At 35.5% G+C, this 22,916-nt stretch overlaps 5 protein-coding genes, 2 long non-coding RNA genes and 1 pseudogene across 20 annotated transcripts; 1 reads left to right on the top strand and 7 right to left on the bottom strand.

Moving 5' to 3' along the window:
• Nucleotides 1–487: 487 nt before the first annotated feature.
• Nucleotides 488–5,055, bottom strand: LOC108868967 (B3 domain-containing protein REM17; the record flags this gene model as incomplete). Its single annotated transcript, XM_033275969.1, has 6 exons — nucleotides 488–1,240; nucleotides 1,592–1,933; nucleotides 2,021–2,383; nucleotides 3,857–4,518; nucleotides 4,591–4,633; nucleotides 4,717–5,055. Coding segments are annotated over 6 exons (2,178 nt in total), but the record flags the coding sequence as incomplete, so codon positions are not given.
• Nucleotides 5,056–8,445: 3,390 nt separating this feature from the next.
• Nucleotides 8,446–9,011, bottom strand: LOC117126928. The gene is made up of 2 exons (XR_004449690.1): nucleotides 8,775–9,011; nucleotides 8,446–8,558 (listed from the first exon to the last, which is right to left on the bottom strand). It is a non-coding gene; the product is annotated as an uncharacterized LOC117126928 (long non-coding RNA).
• A 988-nt stretch (nucleotides 9,012–9,999) lies between these two features.
• On the bottom strand, nucleotides 10,000–11,751 carry LOC103829198 (vesicle transport v-SNARE 12). The gene is made up of 5 exons (XM_009104857.3): nucleotides 11,423–11,751; nucleotides 10,934–10,992; nucleotides 10,656–10,844; nucleotides 10,407–10,577; nucleotides 10,000–10,321 (listed from the first exon to the last, which is right to left on the bottom strand). Exons 1-5 carry the CDS (start codon nucleotides 11,517–11,519, stop codon nucleotides 10,169–10,171), a joined length of 669 nt encoding a protein of 222 aa, XP_009103105.1. The 5' UTR covers nucleotides 11,520–11,751; the 3' UTR covers nucleotides 10,000–10,168.
• An 11-nt stretch (nucleotides 11,752–11,762) lies between these two features.
• LOC103829197 (mediator of RNA polymerase II transcription subunit 10b) lies at nucleotides 11,763–13,389 on the bottom strand. Of its 2 annotated transcripts, XR_004449678.1 has the most exons (7): nucleotides 13,119–13,389; nucleotides 12,705–12,936; nucleotides 12,527–12,607; nucleotides 12,333–12,435; nucleotides 12,170–12,259; nucleotides 11,928–12,085; nucleotides 11,763–11,894 (listed from the first exon to the last, which is right to left on the bottom strand). XR_004449678.1 is itself a non-coding variant. In XM_009104856.3 (6 exons), exons 2-6 carry the CDS (start codon nucleotides 12,929–12,931, stop codon nucleotides 12,014–12,016), a joined length of 573 nt encoding a protein of 190 aa, XP_009103104.1. In that variant the 5' UTR covers nucleotides 12,932–12,936; nucleotides 13,119–13,389; the 3' UTR covers nucleotides 11,853–12,013. The 2 variants fall into 2 exon arrangements, 1 of the variants encoding a protein (XP_009103104.1); XM_009104856.3 differs by having other exon boundaries at nucleotides 11,853–12,085.
• A 265-nt stretch (nucleotides 13,390–13,654) lies between these two features.
• On the bottom strand, nucleotides 13,655–16,308 carry LOC103829196 (protein UXT homolog). 5 transcript variants are annotated; one of them, XM_033276291.1, is made up of 8 exons: nucleotides 15,801–16,308; nucleotides 15,650–15,701; nucleotides 15,349–15,442; nucleotides 15,160–15,189; nucleotides 14,808–14,909; nucleotides 14,287–14,520; nucleotides 14,104–14,158; nucleotides 13,655–13,963 (listed from the first exon to the last, which is right to left on the bottom strand). In XM_033276291.1, the coding sequence occupies exons 3-8, from the start codon at nucleotides 15,438–15,440 to the stop codon at nucleotides 13,883–13,885; spliced, it is 594 nt and encodes a 197-aa protein (XP_033132182.1). In that variant the 5' UTR covers nucleotides 15,441–15,442; nucleotides 15,650–15,701; nucleotides 15,801–16,308; the 3' UTR covers nucleotides 13,655–13,882. The 5 variants fall into 5 exon arrangements, with proteins under 5 accessions (XP_033132182.1, XP_033132181.1, XP_033132180.1 ...); XM_033276290.1 differs by lacking the exon at nucleotides 15,650–15,701 and adding an exon at nucleotides 15,525–15,626; XM_033276289.1 differs by lacking the exon at nucleotides 15,650–15,701.
• LOC103829813 lies at nucleotides 15,718–16,855 on the bottom strand (annotated as a pseudogene).
• Nucleotides 16,856–16,891: 36 nt separating this feature from the next.
• On the bottom strand, nucleotides 16,892–18,095 carry LOC103829195 (eukaryotic translation initiation factor 5A-2). Its single transcript, XM_009104854.3, has 5 exons — nucleotides 17,887–18,095; nucleotides 17,636–17,758; nucleotides 17,497–17,553; nucleotides 17,334–17,408; nucleotides 16,892–17,247 (listed from the first exon to the last, which is right to left on the bottom strand). The coding sequence occupies exons 1-5, from the start codon at nucleotides 18,004–18,006 to the stop codon at nucleotides 17,143–17,145; spliced, it is 480 nt and encodes a 159-aa protein (XP_009103102.1). The 5' UTR covers nucleotides 18,007–18,095; the 3' UTR covers nucleotides 16,892–17,142.
• LOC103829194 lies at nucleotides 18,096–22,330 on the top strand. 9 transcript variants are annotated; one of them, XR_004449687.1, is made up of 7 exons: nucleotides 18,334–20,085; nucleotides 20,173–20,279; nucleotides 20,495–21,270; nucleotides 21,386–21,559; nucleotides 21,668–21,714; nucleotides 21,815–21,971; nucleotides 22,046–22,330. It is a non-coding gene; the product is annotated as an uncharacterized LOC103829194 (long non-coding RNA). The 9 variants fall into 9 exon arrangements; XR_004449685.1 differs by having other exon boundaries at nucleotides 21,815–22,330; XR_004449680.1 differs by having other exon boundaries at nucleotides 18,104–20,085; nucleotides 20,495–20,823; nucleotides 20,926–21,270; nucleotides 21,386–22,330.
• The last annotated feature ends 586 nt before the right edge of the window (nucleotides 22,331–22,916 follow it).

Below are 22,916 nucleotides of genomic sequence, written 5' to 3'. Positions count from 1 at the left end.
GCCACAAACTCAAGTAAAAGAAATGATCTTTGAGGAGCTTTTAGCAGTCTGTATTAAAATATACGAGTGAATTCAATACAAGCCATTCGGGTATTTTTTTATCATGAGAGTTAAATTATTACTTTTCTTAATAATAGTAATAATTAAAATAAGTAGTTTCTAACTATCAGTATAATGGGAGTTAAATTATACTGATAGTTTAGTTACATGTATAATCATTTTTTGGGCAGAAAATAAGTAGTTTCTGACTTCTCTTGGTCCTTTAGTATGCCCACTTTTTTTTCTTTAATATGCCCCACTTTTGTCTAGTGGAATGTTAAAAGAAGCCTAATTCACTACAACAAAACTTCCTCTTGATTTATTTTCACTTACAAGAAAATGTGAATCACTTCTAAATCACTAATCATTACCTAAAACAAAATATCACTGATAATTAAAAAAATTTATCAACCAGAATTGTAAAGTTATCTTAAGTACAACTTCCAAAAAGTTAAATCCACTCCGTGGTCTCACTAATCAACAATCAACTCAAATGCTCTCAAGTCTCAACACACACACCCCACTCCTTATTTGACAATCTGACATATACTCAAAAGTCATAGTACATCAATGTCTTGATGGGGCAAAAGATTATTCAGTTAAGAAATTAGAAACTTCTAAATATTCAAAGGCAGCCCTTTCTACATGAGTAGACACTAGATTGAAACAACAAGAGAAATGCAGTCAACACACTGCTGCCAATCTAAGTTATTCAGCTAAAAGAAAGTTGACGGATAGCAAGAAAATACGCTGCTGAGCAAGCTTCTTCCACTCAGAGAGACCTTCGTTTGGTGTTCTGCATCTCTACAAATTCTTCATTTTTCTCCATCTTAACGCACTCCTGTGAGATGTTCTTGTCTCCAAGACTCTCCTCTTCACTTTCTTGGGGTTCGCTACTATCATCTCCGCTGCTAGTATCTGAACCACTATTCTCTCCGGGACATTCTAGTGGCATTTTTCTAGTGCACAACAAGAGAACAGGATTGTCCCCTGTTCCAACCAGTTTAAACTTGAAGGAATCTCCAACTTTGATCTCGTTTACTTGACAGAAAGTTCTCCAGCCTGGTCCAAGATAAGTCTGGTAGGCTGATTCATAGAATCTCAAAGCTAAACTCCATCTTCCTCCCCATTCATTCTTCAAAACCATCTCACTGCATCCTCTATCTAAACCATTTTCTATCACAAACTTCTTCCCAAGATACTGCAAAAACACCACATCATATAAACGACTCAAACACACTATGTGTGAAACTATAGTGTGACTTTAGGCCATCCGCAGTGATGGTCTCCAAACAAGTTTCTTAGCATAAAAAATTATTAAAAAGACAAAAAGTAGGAAAGAAATGATGTTAAAAGGAAGAATCGATTCTTCCCCAAGAAACTTTAGATATATCTTAAGAGACTAACTACACACATGTCAGCTTCTAATTGATACACCTATTTATTTTAAGATTAAAATGTAATTATAAAACTAAATTACTATAAATATTGATAATAATATCAAGATACTCTTTGTGAGAGACTAATCACTAATGATGTTTTATGTATTCACCAGTTTATCAGTTTTGAGGCTATTAGAAGTGACAGATCCCACAAAACAAGAATGGTGTAATGAAGATACTACTGGAACTGGTTTTGGTCGATTATGCACTTGGCCGCACAACTTAATAACCGGTGGTCCAGAGTTTCGGATGAGTTTCAATGTATAGTGACCATGGCTCATCCCATTTTCAGCGCAGAATCTTCTCCAACCAGGTCTGACAAAAGTATGCATGTCTGACTTGTCGTGTTTCAATTTTAAACTCCATGATCTTCCTTCTCCGTTAAGAAGAATGATCTGCTCACCGCTCATTTTGTCCAAACCGTTTGTCCTCGCAAAGCTCATTGGCAAATACTACAATGCCATCACAGAATGTGATTAAACCAGTTCAGATATAACATAAGTAAAGCTATTATTAAGATATATTTTGCTTAATCTAACCAGTCGATCTAATCTTAGATTCGAGGCTGAGACTTTTGCTACAAAAAGAGAATTATCTGATGAAGAAGACTCAATGATGTTGTTGGTATGATTATGATTGATGTTGTGAGTATACTGAATCTCGCAGCAACTTGGTCCCATTATTGTGACGTGAAACGCTAGTTCTCCTTCATGTCTGAAAACGATCATGTCACCAACTCTGAGATCATGCGCGACTGCAAAGTCTTCCCATCCATGGGTGAGTTTGAAGCCGTCCATCTTCACTGTCCAAGTCTTGTCGGACGCAGCTGTTGTAAGTTTGGCAATTTTGATATGGTCGTTTCTTCCTTGGACGTGCTTCAAGAAGAAAGCTACAGGAATGGTCTGCACCAAACAAGGAACAAGATTAAGCAAGTGGAACATTGTTGTATTCTTGAAACGAAAGAGAGTAGTAGTACGAGGTGAGTGTGGAAGCGGGGAAGAAGAGGCTGGAAGAAGTGTGGTTTGACTGGAGAGTGAAGAGATAGATCCTCCATTGCTTAACCCGTCAAGAGAATATCTCAATAAATCACTGAAAAATATATATATGCTGAGCAACAGATGGTGGATTCACTTTTGATAAAGGTGGGAGCTTTATGAGACTTGTCCTCTTCCTCTTGAATCTTTTGAGATGATTACTTTTTTCTTTTCTCTTTTCCAGAAACTTTATCTTGCCAATCTTGTGAGTATGAAAAACTATATGACATAGATAAATTATATTCCTAAATGAGATAGGTCTATGGTTTATGTAAATATACAACTCTCATCAAATCACAACACAATAATATATTCATATTCTCTAATTCTACAAAAATATATATTTGAAATTCATACATATGACGAGATATATGTTGACAAATGTCTGCTGAGTTATCGACGTCTAGAGATTGGTATTGATTCTGCAAAGTAAAACGACTCTTGCGGTGCACAGGTTTAATGTCTTCAGTCTTTAGCATCATCCTTTTTATCTTTTAGTTTCTGTAATCGTTAGTTTGGATTGTTCTGAGTGTATCATCTATCTTTCTTTGTATAACATTTTCAAGTGGGTTTGAGTGATTGCGTTGGGGTTTGAGTTACAAAAAAAGAAGATCGGAGTTCTAAACTTATCATGCTACTATCAAACTGGTTCTGAAGTGCATGTTTCACATTGTTAACATAAGGATCATTGTTACTTACTTAAAATCTCATCATTGTTCTCCCATAACTTGGTCCGTGCATTAACAGCTAACAAATGATCTCATAGTTTAGTTGCTCTGTTCTCACATTTTATATTGGGATAAGAAACTAAAAGACTTATTTCTTCTTGTAGCCAGGAGGAGAAGAATGTCTTAAAAGGGATCTTGATGCATAAAGTGGTGATATTTCAATTTCTCAAAGGTTACCAACTAAAAGATGAACGTTGCCTTGCTCTACACACTAGTGGTGTAAGATCGAAAAAAACCGTGTTGCAGTAAAGTTCTAAATCTTTCTTGAATTCACAACAAGATTCAGATAAGTAGACATACATCTAGTCAAGAAGCCAACAATCTGCTGCAGCTAAAAGAAACTTGACAGATAAGTTAAATAATGCATAGCAAGTAGCAAGTAGACATCACAGGAATCTTCTCTGGAAACAAAAGTTTCAATGTTTTGTGCAGAACTTAAGTACGGGGCTTGCTTCATCCTCCCAAATGAGTTCCAAAACAAAGGGTTGTCCTATCTTTAGGCCATGAGCATCACGGAACACTCTACAACCTTTTCCAATTTGCATTTGTCCAGCTCTTTTGTTCTGCTTAAGAGCCACCTCTTGTTTTACTCCATCTTGACCCAACAGAGTTATCTTCCCTGGCTTGTTGATGCCATTCCTCTTCGCGAAACCCATCGGAAGAAACTGCACAAAGATTTGATTTTAGCACTAAATATAACAAGTATAACGGACAACCTTAAAGCAGACTTGTTTATGATCTTCACCAGTTGATAGCGTTTAACAGCTTTTTGTGTAAGAGTTAATGTCAAAAATCGGTCTTCACTATATGAAGATGAAGCTCTCTTGTCTCCAAGACTCTCCTCTTTACTTTCTTTGGACTTGCTACTAGAGGAGAGAGGATTCACATCATCACTATCTTCTAGACACTCTACTGGCGTTTTGTCACGGTGGGATGATTCTTCAGGGCACAAACAAAGAACAGGCTTCTCCCCGGTTCTAACCAGTTTAAACATGAAGGCATCTTCAGCTTTGATCCCGTTTACTTGACAGAATGTGGTCCAGCCTGGTCCTAGATAAGTATGGTTGATTGATTTGTAATGTTTCAAAGGTAAAGTCCATCTTCCTCCACCTTCATTCTTTAAAACTATCTCACTGCATCCTTTGTTTAGACCATTTGAAGTCACAAACTCCCTCCCAAGATACTGTAAAACGCCAACGTTATACACAAGAGTCAAACACACAATGCATATAAATATACAAATAAAGGAATAAACCAAAGTTTTGTATTCACCAGCTTATTATGTTTCAGGCTAGACGCACTGACAGATCCCACATAACAAGAACTGTGTAATGAAGCTTGTGGAACTGGTTTCGGATTCTTCTTCACTCTTTTCCTCTTCTCTCTTGAACTGTTTCCTGTAACTGTAATACAATTTAAAATAATCATAAATTTGCATCTCTTTCTTCAGAATCTGAGTACATTTTATAGAACAAAAAGTATACCAATATTGTTGGTCTGATCATGAGTATCGTCATTGATGTTGTGGGATGATGTATACTGAATCTCACAGAAACTTGGTCCCAAAGCTGTGACATGAAACACCATTTCTCCTTCATGTCTGAAAACGGTTATGTCACCAACTCTGAGATCATGAGCAACTGCAAAATCTTCCCATCCATCAGTGAACTTCGAGCCGTCCATCTTCACTTTCCAAGTTTTATCAGACGCATCTGTTCTCAGTTTCGCAATCTTGATGTGGTCGTTTCTTCCTTTGATGTGCGTCGAGAAGAAAGCTACAGGAATGTTCTGCACCAAACATGCTACGAGATTACAAAAAAGTTAAGCAAGTAACAATGTTGTACACATTCTTTTCTTGGGAAGAAATAAAAGAAAAAGAGAGTAGTATACGAGGTGAGTGTGGAAGCCTGGAAGAAGAGGCTGGAAGAAGAGATTGATCCACCATTGCTTAAAATATCAACTATGTAGAAAATGATACGGAAGCAAGAGTATAGGGAGACACTAGAGAGAATAAAATAGAAAGACTGTACTCATTTAAACTGATTTGAAAAGAGATTTATTTACATATTTATAAAGAAACAAATTAGTTGTTTTAAACGCATAACTTCTGGAGTTGCATGAAAAAAGATAGACTGGTTGTAGACTTGTAGTTTTTAAAGCATACCTATTGAAGTTTGTGAATATATTGAAGAACTCATGACGAGACTTAACCAACAGAAATATTTTTTTAAAAACACAATCAAATTCCTCACGTAGCTATTTTTGCAAGACAAATGTGAGAGAAAGATGGATAATTGCAAAAAAAGACACATGGATTTGGATGGATGAAAGTGAGATACATGGAAACGTGAGAGAGATCTGGGTTGCTGCTTGACCAACAATAATTAGTAAAGGCACGATTTATTCATTTGCAATAATAATAACAAAAATGTTTTTGAAATCTGTAGGTAAAAGGTTAGATTTTGAGTGATCTATTTTACACATGAAAATATCTCCAAATAGTTTTTCAATTTCATTATTATGTACCTCAATTTTTACATACTTTCTTGCATATGGATCATGTAAGTTTGATATAAGTAATGAAAGTTGACGTTTAAAAAAAAAGAAAATATCTCCAAATTCAGTTAAAATCTTTCAAATCAAATAAGTTGCAAGAATCCATCAAATTTGAATAACACAGGAATTTAAATGTTATATTCAAATTTTTGACTGAATAACAATAGATTTTAAATTCTTTAAGTGAGAGAATTGTAAATATAAAAATCAATCACTAGATTTCAAAGTTTTTTAATAGTAATATTTTAAATACAAGGACCAATAACACTAGATTACAAAGTTTTTTAATAGTAATATTTTAAATACAAGAACTAATAACACTAGATTTCAGTAAAAGATTTAAAATGAATCAATGAATAACACTAGAATATAAAACCTAAAGAATTAACTTGAAATCTACCATTGAATAACACCACCTTAGCTCCAATAGACTTAATTTCCAAAAAAACTAATAGTTACTGTTTTTATATTTCAAAGGTTTGATTTAAGATTTTTTTTAATTCATTTAAAAAGATTTGAACATAAAGTTGCGTATCTAAAAAAAGAATTACTGTAGACACATAAATGATAAAGCTGGATGAAATAGATAGATGAGATGACATAATAAATGATGGTTGACAGAACTTAACTTCAATCAATTCAACTTCCAATAAAACTAATAATTCCTCTTTTGATATTTTAAAAGTTAATATTTTATTCCCTCTATTTTAAAATATATGAAGTTTTAGGATAAGACACAACTATTAAGAAACTTGTTTCTTATCTAATAAAATATCATTAAAATATAAATTAAAAATTATTTAACCAATGACAAAACAGACTACAAAATATGATTGGTTGCATAGTTTTTGATAAAGTTAAAAGATACATTGAAGTATGAAAACATCATCTATTTTAAAACATCAAAACTTTCTAAAAAATCATCTACTCCGAAACGAATGGAGTAGATTTTTTCTTGTGTTTATTTAAAATGACTTGTACATAGATTTAAATATGTATAGAAAAATAAATTTAGTTGTAAACACATAAATAATAAAGTTGCATTAAATAGATAGATGAGATGACATAATAAATAATGGTTGAAAAAACTTAACTTCAATAAATTCAACTTCCAATAAGACTAATAATTATTCTTTTGATATTTTAAATTAAAGTCAATATTTTATATTTTTCTTGTTTTCATTTAAAATGATTTGTACATAGATTTGCATGTTTATAGAAAATAAATTAGTTGTAACACACATAAATGATAAAATGCATGGAAGAGATAGATGAGCTGATGTAACAGATGATGGCTGAGAGAACTTAACTTCAATAGATTCAACTTTCAAGAAATACTAATAATTACTCTTTTGATATTTAAAAAGTTAATATTCTAGATGTTTGTCTTGTGCTCATTAGAAATGATTTGTACATGGATTTACATGTTTATAGAAAAATAAATTAGTTGTAAACACATAAATGATAAAGCTGCATGAAATAGATTAGATGAGATGACATAATAAATGATGGTTGAGAGAACTTAACTTCAATATATTCAACTTTCAAGAAGACTAATAGTTACTTTTTTATTTAACAGATTGATACTTTTTTAAGAATTACTAGAGTTTATCCCGCACAGCGTGCGGGTATATTTTCATTTTATAAATATTTAATTTTAATATTATTATATAAATTTAAATATACAATTTATATCTTAGTGTTATGTATTTTATAACTTTTTAATTTTATTATTTAGGCTTCTTATTACTTTATTAATGTAGGGGTTTGTTTTATACATTTTACCTTTTTTATTACGTTTTCGAGTTTTCATAATTTGAAATAATCAAATAAAAAATATTCTTCAACATATGATTTTTGAAAATATATAGCTGTAGAAATAAATTTTTAACATATGTTAATAACTTCATTTGTATAAAAAAATCTGACATGATTAACAAATTTGAACCCGTTTTAGTGGTAGATGATAATTGTTTTAAATGAAAGCATTATATTACTTAATTACGAAATTAATTAATGCAATATTTAATAAAAATTATTTAAAAAATTAGTAGGATAACTGAAAATAAAATTCAAATCTAAAGTTAAAATTAATTTATTATTAATATTTGTATTAATTATTATATCATATTATATGATTAATGAAATGGTCCTAGTAGACTTCTCAATAGTAGATAAAAATGATACTTCTCTTTTAATAGAGAAGATTTTGTTCATTAAAAATGATTTGTACAAGGATTTACATATTTATAGAAAAATAAATTAGTTGTAAACACATAAATGATAAAGCTGCATGAAATAGATAGATAAAATGACATAATAAAAATGGTTGCAGAACTTCACTTCAATAGATGTAATTTCAAAAAAGACTAATAATTACTTTTTGTAAGATTTTCTGAACATGTAACTTAATATGATGTTTATGTGTACGTCAACTTTATATGATATCAATGTGTACACCACTTTTTATGATGTCTGTGTTGTATATGTGTGTTGTGTACATCAATTTTATATGATATCCATGTGTACATCAACTTTATATGATTTTCATATGTACACCATTTATTTATAAAGATCCATTACTAAAATGCGTAAGGTTATATAAACGAGTGTTGTGAAAATAAAAACAAAAAGATTAATAAAGTAAATAAAAAAAAATGAAGATTTATGACTTTTGTCCATGAACAAACAACAATCTCTATCTTCAAAACAACAATCCTCCCCATATTCCATCATAAATTGCACAATCAGCTGTAAGCCTGCAACCATTGAAATAAGGCAAACCAAAACAAAATCAATACACACTTCCACTCAAACCATACAAGCATGTAACTAGGTCATTAATTGTACATATGCAAACCTATGTTCCTAATGTATACATGTACATCAGATGTACACCTACGTTTCTAATGTATATATGTACATCACATGTTACGTGTACAGCCGTAAGTGTGTACAGGTGTACAACTAGTTACCTAAGAATCATGCTCATCATCTAGCACCTCCGTCGAAAAAGTACACTTCCTCACCGATAACCTAAAATACTGTCCAAAGCAAGAATCCAACAGCCTCTCCATCTCGTCGGTCCCTTCTAGCACATCCCTCACCAGCAGTAGGTACTCCAGCGACAAATAATAGTTATTCATCTTACTCGGGAACCGGTTGGTCGCACACAGATGCGTCGGTAACCTCTCATTCACCGATCCTTCCTCTATGCCACCTCTGCAATACGCCCACACACTTATCAAATTCAAGCCACACTTTAAACACTTAAACCAACCAAAATTGGAAAAGCAAAAACTCACTGTCAGCTATCTCTTTTCCTGCTTGCTTCTCATTATCGATTTCGTTTGAATCCACTGCTTCATCCTCCGTTGTCAGTTATTTTCTCTGTCGTTTTCGTGAGATTAGATTTAGAAGTGAGAAAGGCAATATTGATAAAATATAATTTTTTTTACAGGTCTAAAGTCTTTTTTATTAAATATACTAAATTTATTCAAGAATCCACCAATCATAAGTTGGTATTTTCAAAATTCAAACTCACTAACCAGTGAAAATATGACTTTTTACTAAAATATCCATATCTCAGTAGCACAATGTGCTCTCGAATGTAGTAAAAAACACATAAAGTTTAGAGAATTTGTACTCCTTACACACCAAATCTACCATATTTGCACTTTATACCCTATTTTTCCTATTTTTCCTTCTTCCCATCATTACCATTTCCCCCCATTCTATGGTATTCCACTTCTTTTGGTATATTGAGCTAATTTGCTCAAGTTTATTTGTGTTATAAACTCTTCATTTTAGTTCTGTTTTACACAGTTTATACTTTATATATTTATATTTGACGTATTCATAGAGATCAATCAAATCATTCACTCAAGCCCGGTTCATACCCACTCTTGGTTATTAACCAAACCAGACAATTTTCTTTCGGTTTGTACATTGAGCTCTGGTTAGGCTGCCAACAAGACAAGAACGCCAGAGATTACACAAGTTCCATCTCAGCTTCACCTTCTGCACCGGCCCCCTTTATATGCTTCTTACCCATGATTTTTAAAATGTTTGTAGAAGCCAGAAAATAGGTGGAATTAACTACCATGAAAAATGCGACTTTTATTCGGTAACAAGAACCAATGACTTCCAGATTGTATAAACTTCCACATTACATTACAAAAACAAACAAACAGCTTAACGGAGACCTGATGTACTTCATGCCATGTGTTTTAATTGCTTAACATTAGACATAGACCTACCTTTGAAGTATATATAATAAATGTTTGGAAGTATATAAAAAATATTTGGGTACATTACAAAGCAATCAACGATCCTATATACACAATAATCATGATGAATTTTGAGTAAATCAATGAGAAAGCTTGTATGAGATGATCAAGATGATGGCGAGAATGAGAGCCACGATGACCGAACCAACGATCCATTTGTTCCTCGTCATTCTTCTAGACATAGCAGTCAACACTTTCTTGCTCTTGTCAATGGCATCATCCACACCCTGAAGCTGTTACACCAAAACACAAAGAGTTAGTCTTTTTTCTCAACGAACCATTTCTGATAAATTGTAAAATTGCTTTATATGGTATAACCTTAGAGTGAGCGTGAAGGAGGGTTTGGCGTTGCTGACTGAGATTCTCAACAACTGAGATGCCAACCTCTTCTGTCTCCAGCATTAGTCTTCTACTCTCCCTGATTCTGTCGCTTGATTGGTCAAGCCTCTCCATTGACATTGCCAATCTCCCACTCTGATCAGCTGATACCTGGCAATCATGTAAATCAGCTTTAACATCTCTGGCATCTAGCATCTAAGATGAAGAGCAAGAACACTTCAGTTTTACCGCATGCACATCAGCCATTCCAGATTCCATAAGTTCTTCACGTGTAGATTGGTTAGCATCTGGGGAAGACACTCGTTTGAATTCTTTCTTCAGTTGGTTCAAATCAGATTTATACTCTCTTAGTTTAGAGAGACACACAGCTTTAGCACTCGGCTGCAAACTTCTTGCCTCAAGATCCATTTTCCGGATCTACAATAAAAAAAGTAGAAGCCATATTGCTTCAAAGAGAGAAAAAACAAGAAAAGGATTTAGACATTAAGAATAACAAATGAAAATACCAAGACATCAGCTTCGTCCATTCCAGACTTAATCTCAACAAGCTTCTCCTTCTTCTCTTCTGCGAAAAACACATTACAATTAATCAAACCTCTACTCCTAGTTTATGGAGGCACAATCTTTAATCAACTCAAACATGTCTATGCAGCTAGCTACATAATCCATTCTTGAGCTAACATCATCTTTCAGGCTCAACAATGACTTGAGGAGAGATTATAAAACAAATATGCATAGAGTCCAAAACAAAGAGATTACATCTCAACATTCCCGGATCCTACAGAGGTAGTCAAAATGGTAAACAAGGCTAGGCAGTATAACGTCCAAGAAAGACAGTGATGGACAAAGATTGATAGAGAAATGAAGGAAGATCTAGGCAACTGAATAACGAGAATCCAAGCAATGATATAACTCAACATTCCCAGATGCTACAGAACTCGTCAGATCGTAAACAGGTCAAAGACGTTTAATATAACAAAGATTAGGTTTTATACCTCCGTGGGAGAGAAGCGAGGCAGAATGACATTTTCTGGAGAGATTGGTTGAGAGCTCGCAGTACTGTCGCTCGTACCCTTCAAATACCTCGCTCATCTTCCTTTCTCTTCGATGATCTGATCAAAACGGATCCTTCTTTAGATTTTGACCGGATCTCGAAAAACCTGCTCCTCTTTGGTTTTATAGGAAGAAGAACCGAACTACTAACGACTTCTGTTCTTCCTTTTGATTGATTCCCCCTCTGGTAAGGAAAAGTAAAAAACGGTGCGTTTCATTTGGCACGTGTAATACAATACTGTTTATTAAATTAACACGTGCAAATGTAGGTGAGACAGAACAGAACCAAACCAATTTTGTAATTAACTAAAACGTAAGTAATTGCAGTTTTGAGTGTAGATTTGCAAGAAATTAAAGTTGGGAGGGTTTTACGGAAGAATAAACAAACAACAGATATTATATAGAAATTGCAAACAAAGTGATCTCGTTCGTTTTTGTTTTGGTGAAGTGATCTTGTTCGTTTACATCATCTACTCAGACACTTTACTCTACAAGGTAAGAAGATCCACAGAAGAACAACAGTAGCTTCTTTCTTATAGCTCGCTCTTGACCTTGGCATCCCCATTGGGTAACACACTTTGCGATTGAGCCACCCGTTTTGCTTCCTGAAAGTTATTTTGTCACCTTTGGGTTTACTGCCTACTACATTAACGAAGACAATCACAAGGAAGAGAAAGTTAACAACTTACAGCGGCAGAAGCAGCACGGATCTCTCTATACTTATCAACTTCATCAGGGAAAGTCTCTTCAAGCTCCTCCAGTATATGTTTTCTCAAATCCTATTAACACAAAAAAAAAAGAGTAAAAATCCCATACCCAAGTTAAAAGACTCAGCAGAGAAAGGGAGTCCACCTTGAAAGCATCAGTCTTGCCCTTTGTAACTTGATTCCTGGCAACGCAGCTATTAATAACATCCCTTGTAAACTCGTCCGGGTTCTTCCCATCATCAATCAAGCTAGTAAACAAAGCCACCAGTAACCATCAGAAACCCAAAGCAAAGTTTTGCATAAAAAGGACATGATGCTCTCTCTCTCTCTCTCTCTCACCTTAGAACTTCCATGGGGACTTGAATGTTGCATTTCTCGGACAACTTAGTCATGCTATTCAACTCCGACACCAGAGAATTGCTGCCAAAACATACGCACGAGACATTCTCATTTAAAGCAATACCCACAAAACTATGATCTTTATAAAACAGAGAGTGATGGGAAAGAGAGGAAGTACAGGCGCTGGAGGAGATGAAGCTGAGAAGCGGGGGTGAAAGAGGAGACAGTAAGGTGTAGCTGATGAAGGAGTCCCAAAGTCTTCTGAATCGAGTTTATGACTTGGTTCAGATTCTCCTTTGAATCTTCAGACGCAGTGGCAGTTCCATCATTGGTTTGATATCCCATCGTAGTTGTACCGTTGCTTCCACCAATCCCTGCTGCGCTTGTGTTCTGTCCTGGTTCCATCACAGCTGAGACACACACACACAAAAGAAACATCCAAAGTGATCAAAGTGACACCTAGAAGCGCAATTTCAATCTCAAATCCGATCGAAATTCGTATCAAAGACTCAAGATTTAAGCAATTTCAATCAATTTGAGGATACCCAAATCAAGCGAAAACCATTGGAATGGATCGAGATACGTATCTTACCTGTATCAGAGATGGGTTTGGCGAGCGAATTAGCCAACGACAGAGAGAGAGAGAGAGAGGGGTAGCGATTCTTAGGGTTAGTAAGGTGCTTCAACCGTGAGATTACGATACTACGAAGTCCACACCACGGGAGATGAACAGAGCACCGACGCAAGGGGTGAAGAAGCCGATGATCCGTAACCCTAATTTCTGATTTTAATCATCGACGGTAACGGACACACTGCGAATTGCTGACGTGGCTTTTCTACTAATTGCTGACGTAAATTGGATCGGGTTTGGTTGAAACAATATTTTATTTCGGTTTAATGTCCAATTTAAATGGTTCATTGGCAAATAGTAAATGAAATAAAATCGAGCTTGTGCGCTACGAAATGAGTTTTTGTTTTGAAGTTCCTATTCAGAGATGAGTTTTGAATTTCTTTTTTTCAGAGGAGATTTAGCATGGCGTCTTATAGTTTATTCAAGCTGTTCAAACTCAGGAATAGATATGCTCGATGAGTCTATTCACTACAGACATCTCATGTTTCGAATAGATATGCCTCATCTAACAATAGGGATTACCCATAGTCATTTTGAGAATCTTAGATTAATGTCTGTCTAACAAAATCCGTCTAGTGAAGAGGAGAGTTGTTAGTATTACACTGACGATAATTCTCCTTTTCCACACGCTTAAACTTAGAAATTTAAAGAAAGACAGCGCAGGGCCTTGCATAACCAATGGACAGGGCAGTAGTAATCCTCATTAACGTATCTTTCTCTCATGGTTAGTACTGAAACGCACGTTGCCGGTGTGACGATGGATTCTCGTCGGGAAGATTGAGTATTTGCTGAATCTGGTGATGAGCCTGCAAAATTGTTTACAATGTTCAGCTAACAACAACCATTAACAACGCAAATAACTAGATGAGAATGCAGACTAGTTTATTAGTGATTTTCTCTTTCTAATTGAATTTTTACAAAGCAAGATACTACTCTTAGAACTTACCAGCTTGATACGCCCTTTGATCTGTGCAATGACTTTAGTTACCTCTTCTAATTGTCTGTAAAAACAAACAAACAAACAAAACCACCATTTATAGTATCAACATTTAGCCATTATGATGCATTCGACCAGACAACTCATTCGTCGTAAACAATAATTCAACCATATGCTTTCCCTAAAATTAACCTCACAGGTATGATAACACCAATGCGACAAGGTTGTGTATAGAACAGCCCAAGTCTTGAAGAGACGGCAAACATAAATTCAGAAAAACACCATGTGGAGCAAAGAAAAAGCAAGGCGTTGTCATACTTTTTAACTAGTTCCTCCCTTTTTGGAATATAGTCAAGAGCTTCTTGCCGGGTGAACTCCACATAGAAACCAAGCCCTACATCCATGAATATGTGTCTTGTATCTGGCCTGAACTCAAAACAGACACCCAAACCAAGTGTAAACGAAATCAGAAGTAAGACTGGTATATACCATCTCCAATTTTAATCCGCAGTTACAAACATTTTTTCTGTTCAATGATACATAACTAGCATCTAACATACATAACACAGTGAAAGTACACTATTTGAATAAACAAGAGTTCAGTGTTATTTGTAAAAAAAAATTAGCTCAGTATGGAGACAGTGCATGTCATTTCCTCAGATACTGACTTGACTAAGATGCAAAAGAAAGAACCGAAGCTATAAGTGACTTACACTTCAGCTTGCATGTAAACTTCTGAACCGAGGTTGACCATAGTTTTGAGACTATTTACACCATTTTTCTCCAGAGTTTCTATGTTTTTCCGCAAGTCAGAGCTGGAGCGGGAGTAGTTATTAAGGAAAAAAAAAGAAGAATTTCGAACTAAATGAGAGCTCACTAGAACAGTAAAGTATTGTCAACGAGTACACCAAGAAGAGTTCTTCTGGATTACAAGAAACTCGAAACTAAGCGAAAGACTGAATGGTATTTGAATCAGTCAGCTAGACAAGGGAGAAACTAAAAACAAGAGTTTCTATACAAAAATCTTTGGAGAAACAGAAGAGTATTTCCTATACAAAAGGATACAGTTCTTTCTGCTCTTCAAAAATCTTGTCCCTGCGAAACCAACAAAGTGAAGAGACATAATGAGAAAACATTATTCAAAAAGAGTCTACAAAAGGAATAGAATGCAACGAAGACAAGCTAACCTAACCCTCTAACATCATAGATACAATTTTAAATCTGGATATGAAAAAGGAGGCAAATTTGAATTACCGTGAAGCAATCGTTTGTAGAAGCTTCTGTTTAAGACCTTTATCGATGATTTCCTCCAACAACTGCAAGTCCTTTTGACGTCCCTCGTCCATTACTGCAACATGACCAAACCATATAAAGCTTGAGGCTTTAGACATAGACTCAGGCTAAATTAAAAGTATAGAATATTGAGTTGCTCGTTTCAAAGTCAAGAATCGCCAAACAGTCAATATCTAAGAACAAGTCCAGAGAGAATGCATGAAAACTTTGGAGGCATTACATCGAACACGTGGTGAACGCTTTTAGAGAGAAACACAATTACGTAGTTCAGCTCCAAATATGAGAATCAAACAGGCCTCTAAGCCAAAAATAATCTATGAAAGGAACATTTCAATTTGAGAAACCTAAGTCGATAAACGATTAGTTCAGAAAGTACAGAGAACAGCAAAGGTTCCAATATGTTTGGAACTCACTGGCAAGGTGATGATGATAAATGTCTGGACACGACCTAAAGACGGCGCTTCAGTGGAGACAGCGAAGTTAAACTATGCTGATGGTGTGGCGGTGGGTGACGGCGAGTGGCGACGGACCGACGGTGAACGAGATAATTGTGGTTTTGCAATTTGAACGAGTACTATTTAAACCGGGGTTTGCGATCACCAAGAAGCAAATATTGACTTTAAGTCCTTTTATAATAATTAATTCTCACAAAAATCTACCTACTTTCAAAATTACTATTTAACCCAACTTGAGCATTGAGCTGCTATGATCTTTCAAATCATGTAAACGTAGCAATATATATAACACAAAGCCTTGAAAATGGATGAGGTTTTTCCAAGTGAAACAAAAAATGTTCATTGGTATACATCTTTAAAAAAAAAACAGATATTGGCAGCCAACTTGAACCAAGGAACATCAACAAACCAACTTGAACATTGCCCTTTGATCATATCACTAGCTCCCACCAACGCTCATGCCCCTGAAACATCTTCAAGAACCGTGACCACCGCCGCGGTGCTGCAGATTATAATGGCGTTGGCGAAAGCAACAGAGAGTGCTAACTCGACTAAGACAGCTCCCTTAACATTTGAAGTCTGGAGAGAAGCCGAGAGCAGAGAAGGAAGCTGCAGATTGCTACGAGGAGACGCAGAAGAAAGTGAATCAAGCGACAAAAAGAATGCAAATCCACATGTAAGTGAACACAGCTCGTATCCATAGCTTCTGCAACGCAACCAAGAACTTGCTTATCTCGACTTTATCCCTAAGAGTAAGTGACGTCCACTGAGTAAACCACTGCTGCTTTAGACAAAAGAGACAGTAATGTGATGAACATAGGGAAACACATTGACGATGAGCTGTTGTAGCGAATTTCTGAAACAAATTGCTGCAAAGGGGGAGACCCCTTGACTACGCCACTAAGAGCAAAAATTGAAATTTTGACCTCGCTTCATGCTACTTCTGTTGATGTTTAATACAAAAGTTTGTGAATAGTCAAGAACGTGTAATGACTAATAACATTGACCTTCATCTGGCTAATGTTGTTCTTGTATAAACACAACTTTCGTGACCAACATAACCAAGCACATCATCATAAAAAGCAAAGGGATTTAAGAATCTCATAGGAAAACATTCCCTGTTTTAAAACACGAAACTTTTAAACAATCCAAAACCAATAATAGATAATGGTTGTCTTGCAACAAAGAAACACAACACAAATGATCTAAATTAGAAAAAGAAAAAAAAACAAGTTCTTGTTCTTATAACATTGACCACTGGTAATAAGATTATCCTCCCTCAGTGTAAAGAGAATGGATTTTACTTGCCACCACCAACTTCCTTGACGGCACAGATCTGCTCCTCTCCCATTGAAGACATGACAGACACCACAACATCCTTTCCCTCCTCGAATCCACTCTTCATCTGCGAATCACAAAATAAATTCAATAACACAACCTCAAAAATGAAAACAATTCACATAAATAAGTAGGAAAGGACAAGATATTAACAAGAGCGCTGAGACTATCATCGGTGGGAAGCTTGAGGTCATCCTTAGTGCCACCACTGTCGGTCAAAAGGCTAACCTGTAAACATGAACAAACAAAGCTATTAGTAATGAGAGAAAGTGCGGAAAAAAAAAACAAAGCTTTGAGTGACGAGAGAGAGACATACAAAGCCATCCTCAGAGATATCAATCAACTGGTAATCAATACGGTTCACATGGGGAACCTGACACACACAAGAATAAACAAATCTGAATCAGATCACAACAAGATCTTATGTAAAGTTTGTCTTTTTCTTTTAAACTTACATCACAATTGTGGGAAGAGGGAACAATATCCTCAAGCTTCTTAGCAGTGAAGATGTCAATAGCAACAAAGTGACACTTTGCGTGACCGTGCTTCCCAGTCTTCGAAGTCGAAACCTCAACAACCTAATCAATCCGAAAAAGAAAAAAAATCACAAACTAAATCTCTTAGATCCACTCGATCTGATTATTCCCCAGAAACCTAAACAACGGAGATCTAAAAAATGATGATAAGGAGGAGATGGAAATGAAACCTTGCAGGGACGGCCCTTGATGACGATGTGGCCACCCTTACGGATGTTACCAGCCTGCTGAGGGTAGGTTTTGGAAGCTCCGGCGTCGCTGGGCTCGAAGTGGTGCTCTTCGTCAGACATGTTTCAGTAATTTAGGTTTGGGGGAAGGAAGAATGGGTACGATAACCTAGAACTCCGTTTTTTATACGGATGATCGCAGGCTTTTCTAGGGTTGCTTTTGGGCCCAGCCCATCTATAAACTTATAAGGCCTGATCCAGATTTATTAACCATAGTTTTGAACTGTATCTTTAAGGGGAAAAAAAAAGGGTGTGGTTTAAAATTTTACCCGATATTAACTAAACGAGACGTTGTTCCATTCGGTTAGATGATGATGTAGGATGAGAATATGAAAGTACAAATTGGTAGCTTGGGAGTTGAGATTCTAACACGAAGTTGGATTTGATGAATTGGATGATAACCATTATATATTAGTGTGCTTGTATATTTATAGTGATTCACGATGAATACAAAATGTGCTGACGATGAAGAAGTTCTCTTTACTCGTAAAGATGAGGTTGTTCAGAGTGAAAACAATATACATTGATGTGTTGGGACAAATATCTTTTTGTTTGTGTTTATGCTTTCTTACAACAAGACTCGGTGTGTATATATGCTTGTGATTTTGTCAACTATGAACTTAATTTTTGAAGATTTGCTTCTTTGCTGATCAGATGCGAGAAGGGAATATTGAAATTAAGTTTAACATGTTTGAATATAACATAACTGCTATTGTTAAAAAAAAAAAACATAACTGCTAAAGCTTAGTATTCGGTTCGACAAATCTAAAACAAAGTAATAACTGAACTCATAAAAACTAGTATACACCATTTGACATCCCTAATTGTATACTAGTTAAGAAAATCCAACGCTACTAATTAAGGAAATTAAGTCTTGCAGATTTGAAAATCAGATGGATCAATCACCTTGAAGAAAAAATCTCCTCGGTCACACTAATTGTCAATTGATGCAGAAAAATAAAGAAGATATGGTGGTGTAAGTACGCATGAGTTCATTGAAGGACATCGTGTATCTAAACCAATTTTCTGATCAAATGTATATACTAATATACAATTAGTTTATTTAAAATGCAATGAAAGCCTTCAATATCATCCCAAGAACAATTTTTCTTCCATTCAACTTAGCATGTCACGACATATATAGCTGATAAGGTGTTCTTCACAACGTTACTGGTTACTAATTGGAAATGTAAATTGAGTTATTAAACATCTAGTAATAGATCCATATCTCACAAACGTTACAAACCAGTTAGAATCAGATGGTTTATTCTTTCTACAGTTCCAGTTCTTGCTTGATGAGTTAATGAGTTACCTATTTCATGATGTTGCAACGTCTTCATATCTTTCTAGTCGCATAAAAATGATTTTTTTTACTTGCGTTTCAAAACTACAGTTTTGTTTTGGTTAAAAGAAACTAAAGGTGAACCTTTAACTGCCTTAGATAAATAGCTAACTCATTTAAGCTAAGTTATTCCTCACCTTACGATTCGAAAACAAGCTTGAATGATCTTATATTCATAGTTTATAACTTCTTCTCCTCAATGCAGAAACTTTGTTAAACATGCAGAAAACTAAAGGCAAATATCAAGAATCTTGAAAATAACCGAAGCTTGTATGAAACTGAACATTGTGAATATCCGGCCCCGATATACAAAGTCAACCACGTGTGGGCTTGGGAGCTTTATAAATTAATTATTTTAGGAGCCCAGCCCAAGTCATTTTTGTATATTTCTTATCACACTGCTAAAAAGGGGATTTCCTCTCCCCTTAAGCATGCCACGTCATTTTATTTAATCGACCAATCAGAGCTTTTTAATTTCGGATTGGGCTTCGGATTTGATTTTATGGACTTCGTTTCAATTACAGGTTATGAGTATTTTTGTTTTGCCGTACAATTTTTTTTTTCCTAAACCTAGCTCTCTACGAGAGGAAGTCGCGAGACTGCGAGGCTCTTCTCCTCATCCCAATTCACTTCGTCTTCTCACCTTCAAACCCTAGACCAATCAGCTCCACTTCTCCGATTTGAAGGCTGGTCGTTTGGATGACAGAGTTGTCACAAGTCTTCTTCGTTTTTGGGAGGCTAGGAACGTTAAGAAATCTGGTGAGCTTATGAGTGTGGATTTCATGCTCCTCAATGAGAAGGTAGCGAATCTTGGAAAGCTTTCTTTTAATTACTTTATTTCCGCAAGAGTATGTACCATTTAAAATCAACATTCACTGGGTGTGCAGTGCCGTCGACATTCCAAGATTACGGGGAAGAAAGTCACAGTTGGTCTTATCTCTGCAACCCCTCTGAACGCAACACTACTCTTTCCAACGGCGGCGTTAAAACCTAGGTTAGATCTTGAACTTGGATAGATTCATTTTTTGATGCAATTCCTATAGTTTTGAGTTTGGTGATTGTAATTTTAAACAGCTCCAGAATGGGGGGGGGGGAATTTGTGAAGTGCATTGATTTAGTAATGTTTCGTGCTGTTTATATGCCTTACCTACACGGACAGTAAAGCACGTGATTAATACACACCTGCTGGTGGCAATCTCTATCTTTTAGATTGCTCTTTTTTAGGCTGCAACCTCATACTTGGTGTGAGGCGGGAAGCTCGCAAGGTGTGAAGCGTGAAAGTGAGACTGAAACTGAAACGGATGCCTGACTCAGAGAACCGGCTAGCTTCTCTTTGATTTTTTTTTCTATCATATATATGGCTTAACAATCTTATGCTTTTCGAAAAGGTTTGGAGAAAATCCATGGTTAGTAGTTCCGGTCACTGGTGAGGTAACAATGGTGTAGAAACTCTCGAGAGTTCTTTTGTGGGTTCAAAAAGAAAACATGGCAATGGTGGTGAAACACATTTCAATGAGCTTAGCAATGGAGACACTGGGGTATCATCATCCGTAACTTTAAACCATTGATTTTCCTCTGTACGTTTAACTATTTATGCCACAAATATTTTGGGTTCATGTATCTGTTAATGTCTTATGCAGAAAACAGCTATGGTTTCAAGAGGAGAGTTGACTTTTCAAAATATTTACGGTGCAGAGGCATTGCTGAATGCAGAAGATGAGGACGGCTATAGTGATTGGGAACCTCTGCAGCAGAAGATGCCAGTTGAGTTTGTGAAATGGTGTTGCTTCAATTGCACTATGGCAAATCCTGGTGATATGGTTCATTGTTATGTATATTTTGCTTACTTTTTCATGTTTGAATAATTTTGTTTCTGATCTTATCATTACCAGCGTCTGCAATTACTTGGCTGAGGCATGGATATTTTGCATCTCTGTTATTTAAAAGACACTGGTCTCTCACCGAAGTCGAAGAGAAATGTGGAGGTAAGATTTTGCTTCTTTTTGAACATGTCGTTAAGATATATTGCTATTTCGGTACCACATTACCTAACTTCAAGTAACACTAAGCAAGCTCACGTCTCTTTTATCTTGATCTTAGGAAATTCATCTGCAGCTAGCTCAACAGCTGTTGGTTTTGAGGAGATAATGTTGCTGCACTCAGAAGTATGATTTTGTACCTGTTATAGTTTCATGAGATATCTGTTGACGTCAATACAATTTATTTACCTCCAAAGCTTTTCTTCGTGCAATTATTTCGCAAGAGCTCCAGATGGTGAGCTGCTACTTAATTGTCTTAGAGACATATCTAACTGCGCGTAGTTTGTTTATTTCCTTACTTTTGCAAACAAGTCACTAACTGATTTTTTTCTTTCAATTTAAGGTCTACACTTTAGAGCATGTTAATTTCACAAGCCAGCTTCTCTATAGGTTTGAATTTACCTGCAACGTTCCAGGGGTCATCATGCAAAACATGATTTGCTTGTGTTATTTTGTCTTTCACTGCTCATAATTTCCTATTGTTTGCCAGCTACTTCACCGCCGACACATACTAATAAGTATTGAGCACCTGCTGCTAATCTAGCAGCAGGTTTGTGTGCTGATCTAGCTAAGGAAATTTCCTCATGATAAAATGTTAATCAGCCGGGAACTTAGAAGCTCATTATGATTAAGCTTAGGTCAGATTGGTAAGTTGCTCAAATGTGATGTGCCGAGGTTAAATGTCTTTAAACTTGCAACTAAAGGTATATTCACACAGCAGTTTTGGTGAGCCTGACATGAACTGCTCGACAAGTTCGACAAAGTATGGGGGTGTTCAGAAAATTTAAACTATGACGGTCTCTGAGCTAAACGCTTATGTCCTCCATTGTCAACCGCATGTGCATTCCGTTCCTGGTCCATTCTGCTAAATGTTATCACAACAATATACATATTACACACATGTAATATTACGTCTACATCTTCAGTTGATTATTTTGTTCTGGTACTTATCTTTTACCAGCTTAAACTTTAACGGTTTCGATAGATAAATGTTTGGTTTATCTCACTTGATCAACTCCTCCGCAACTAAGTCATTGCCTTCCAAAAAAAAAATATCAAAGTACTTGATGGAATGAATTAGCTACGCTGTTACATACCATATTTACTTTACAAATCCCAAGCTTTTTGATAAGTCCATAGTCATCACCTCCATCCATTTCACACTTCCAACCACGTCATTATTTCGAATCAAGAGTTTGACTATAATATGATGAGAATAAATATACTCGAAGAAAAAAAAATTCTTGCTGAGTTCTACAAGTAATAAACCTGTTTCTAATATTAGATAAAAGTCACTGGACTTGAATATTACTTGATAAATTACAGAGGTATAAGAGAAACTATTACATGTTACCGCTACAATATAGTTGACCGGTCCGGCACATGTTACTATTACAAGCTAATTACCAAAATTATTTTCATCATTTGACGAATATTTGTCCACCATATCTATTTACCATATTAAATAAAACAAAACCACCTTCTATGCTTTAACATTTAGAACCAGATTCAACCAAAACAAACCCAAAAAAAGTTATGTATCTTTAGACGATGGAAAAATATGTGAAACCCCATAAATGACATCAAAAAGT

Source organism: Brassica rapa, chromosome A07 (assembly GCF_000309985.2).
Source record: "Brassica rapa cultivar Chiifu-401-42 chromosome A07, CAAS_Brap_v3.01, whole genome shotgun sequence".
Taxonomy (NCBI): Eukaryota; Viridiplantae; Streptophyta; class Magnoliopsida; order Brassicales; family Brassicaceae; genus Brassica; species Brassica rapa.
This window is presented reverse-complemented; position numbering and strand designations above follow the sequence as displayed.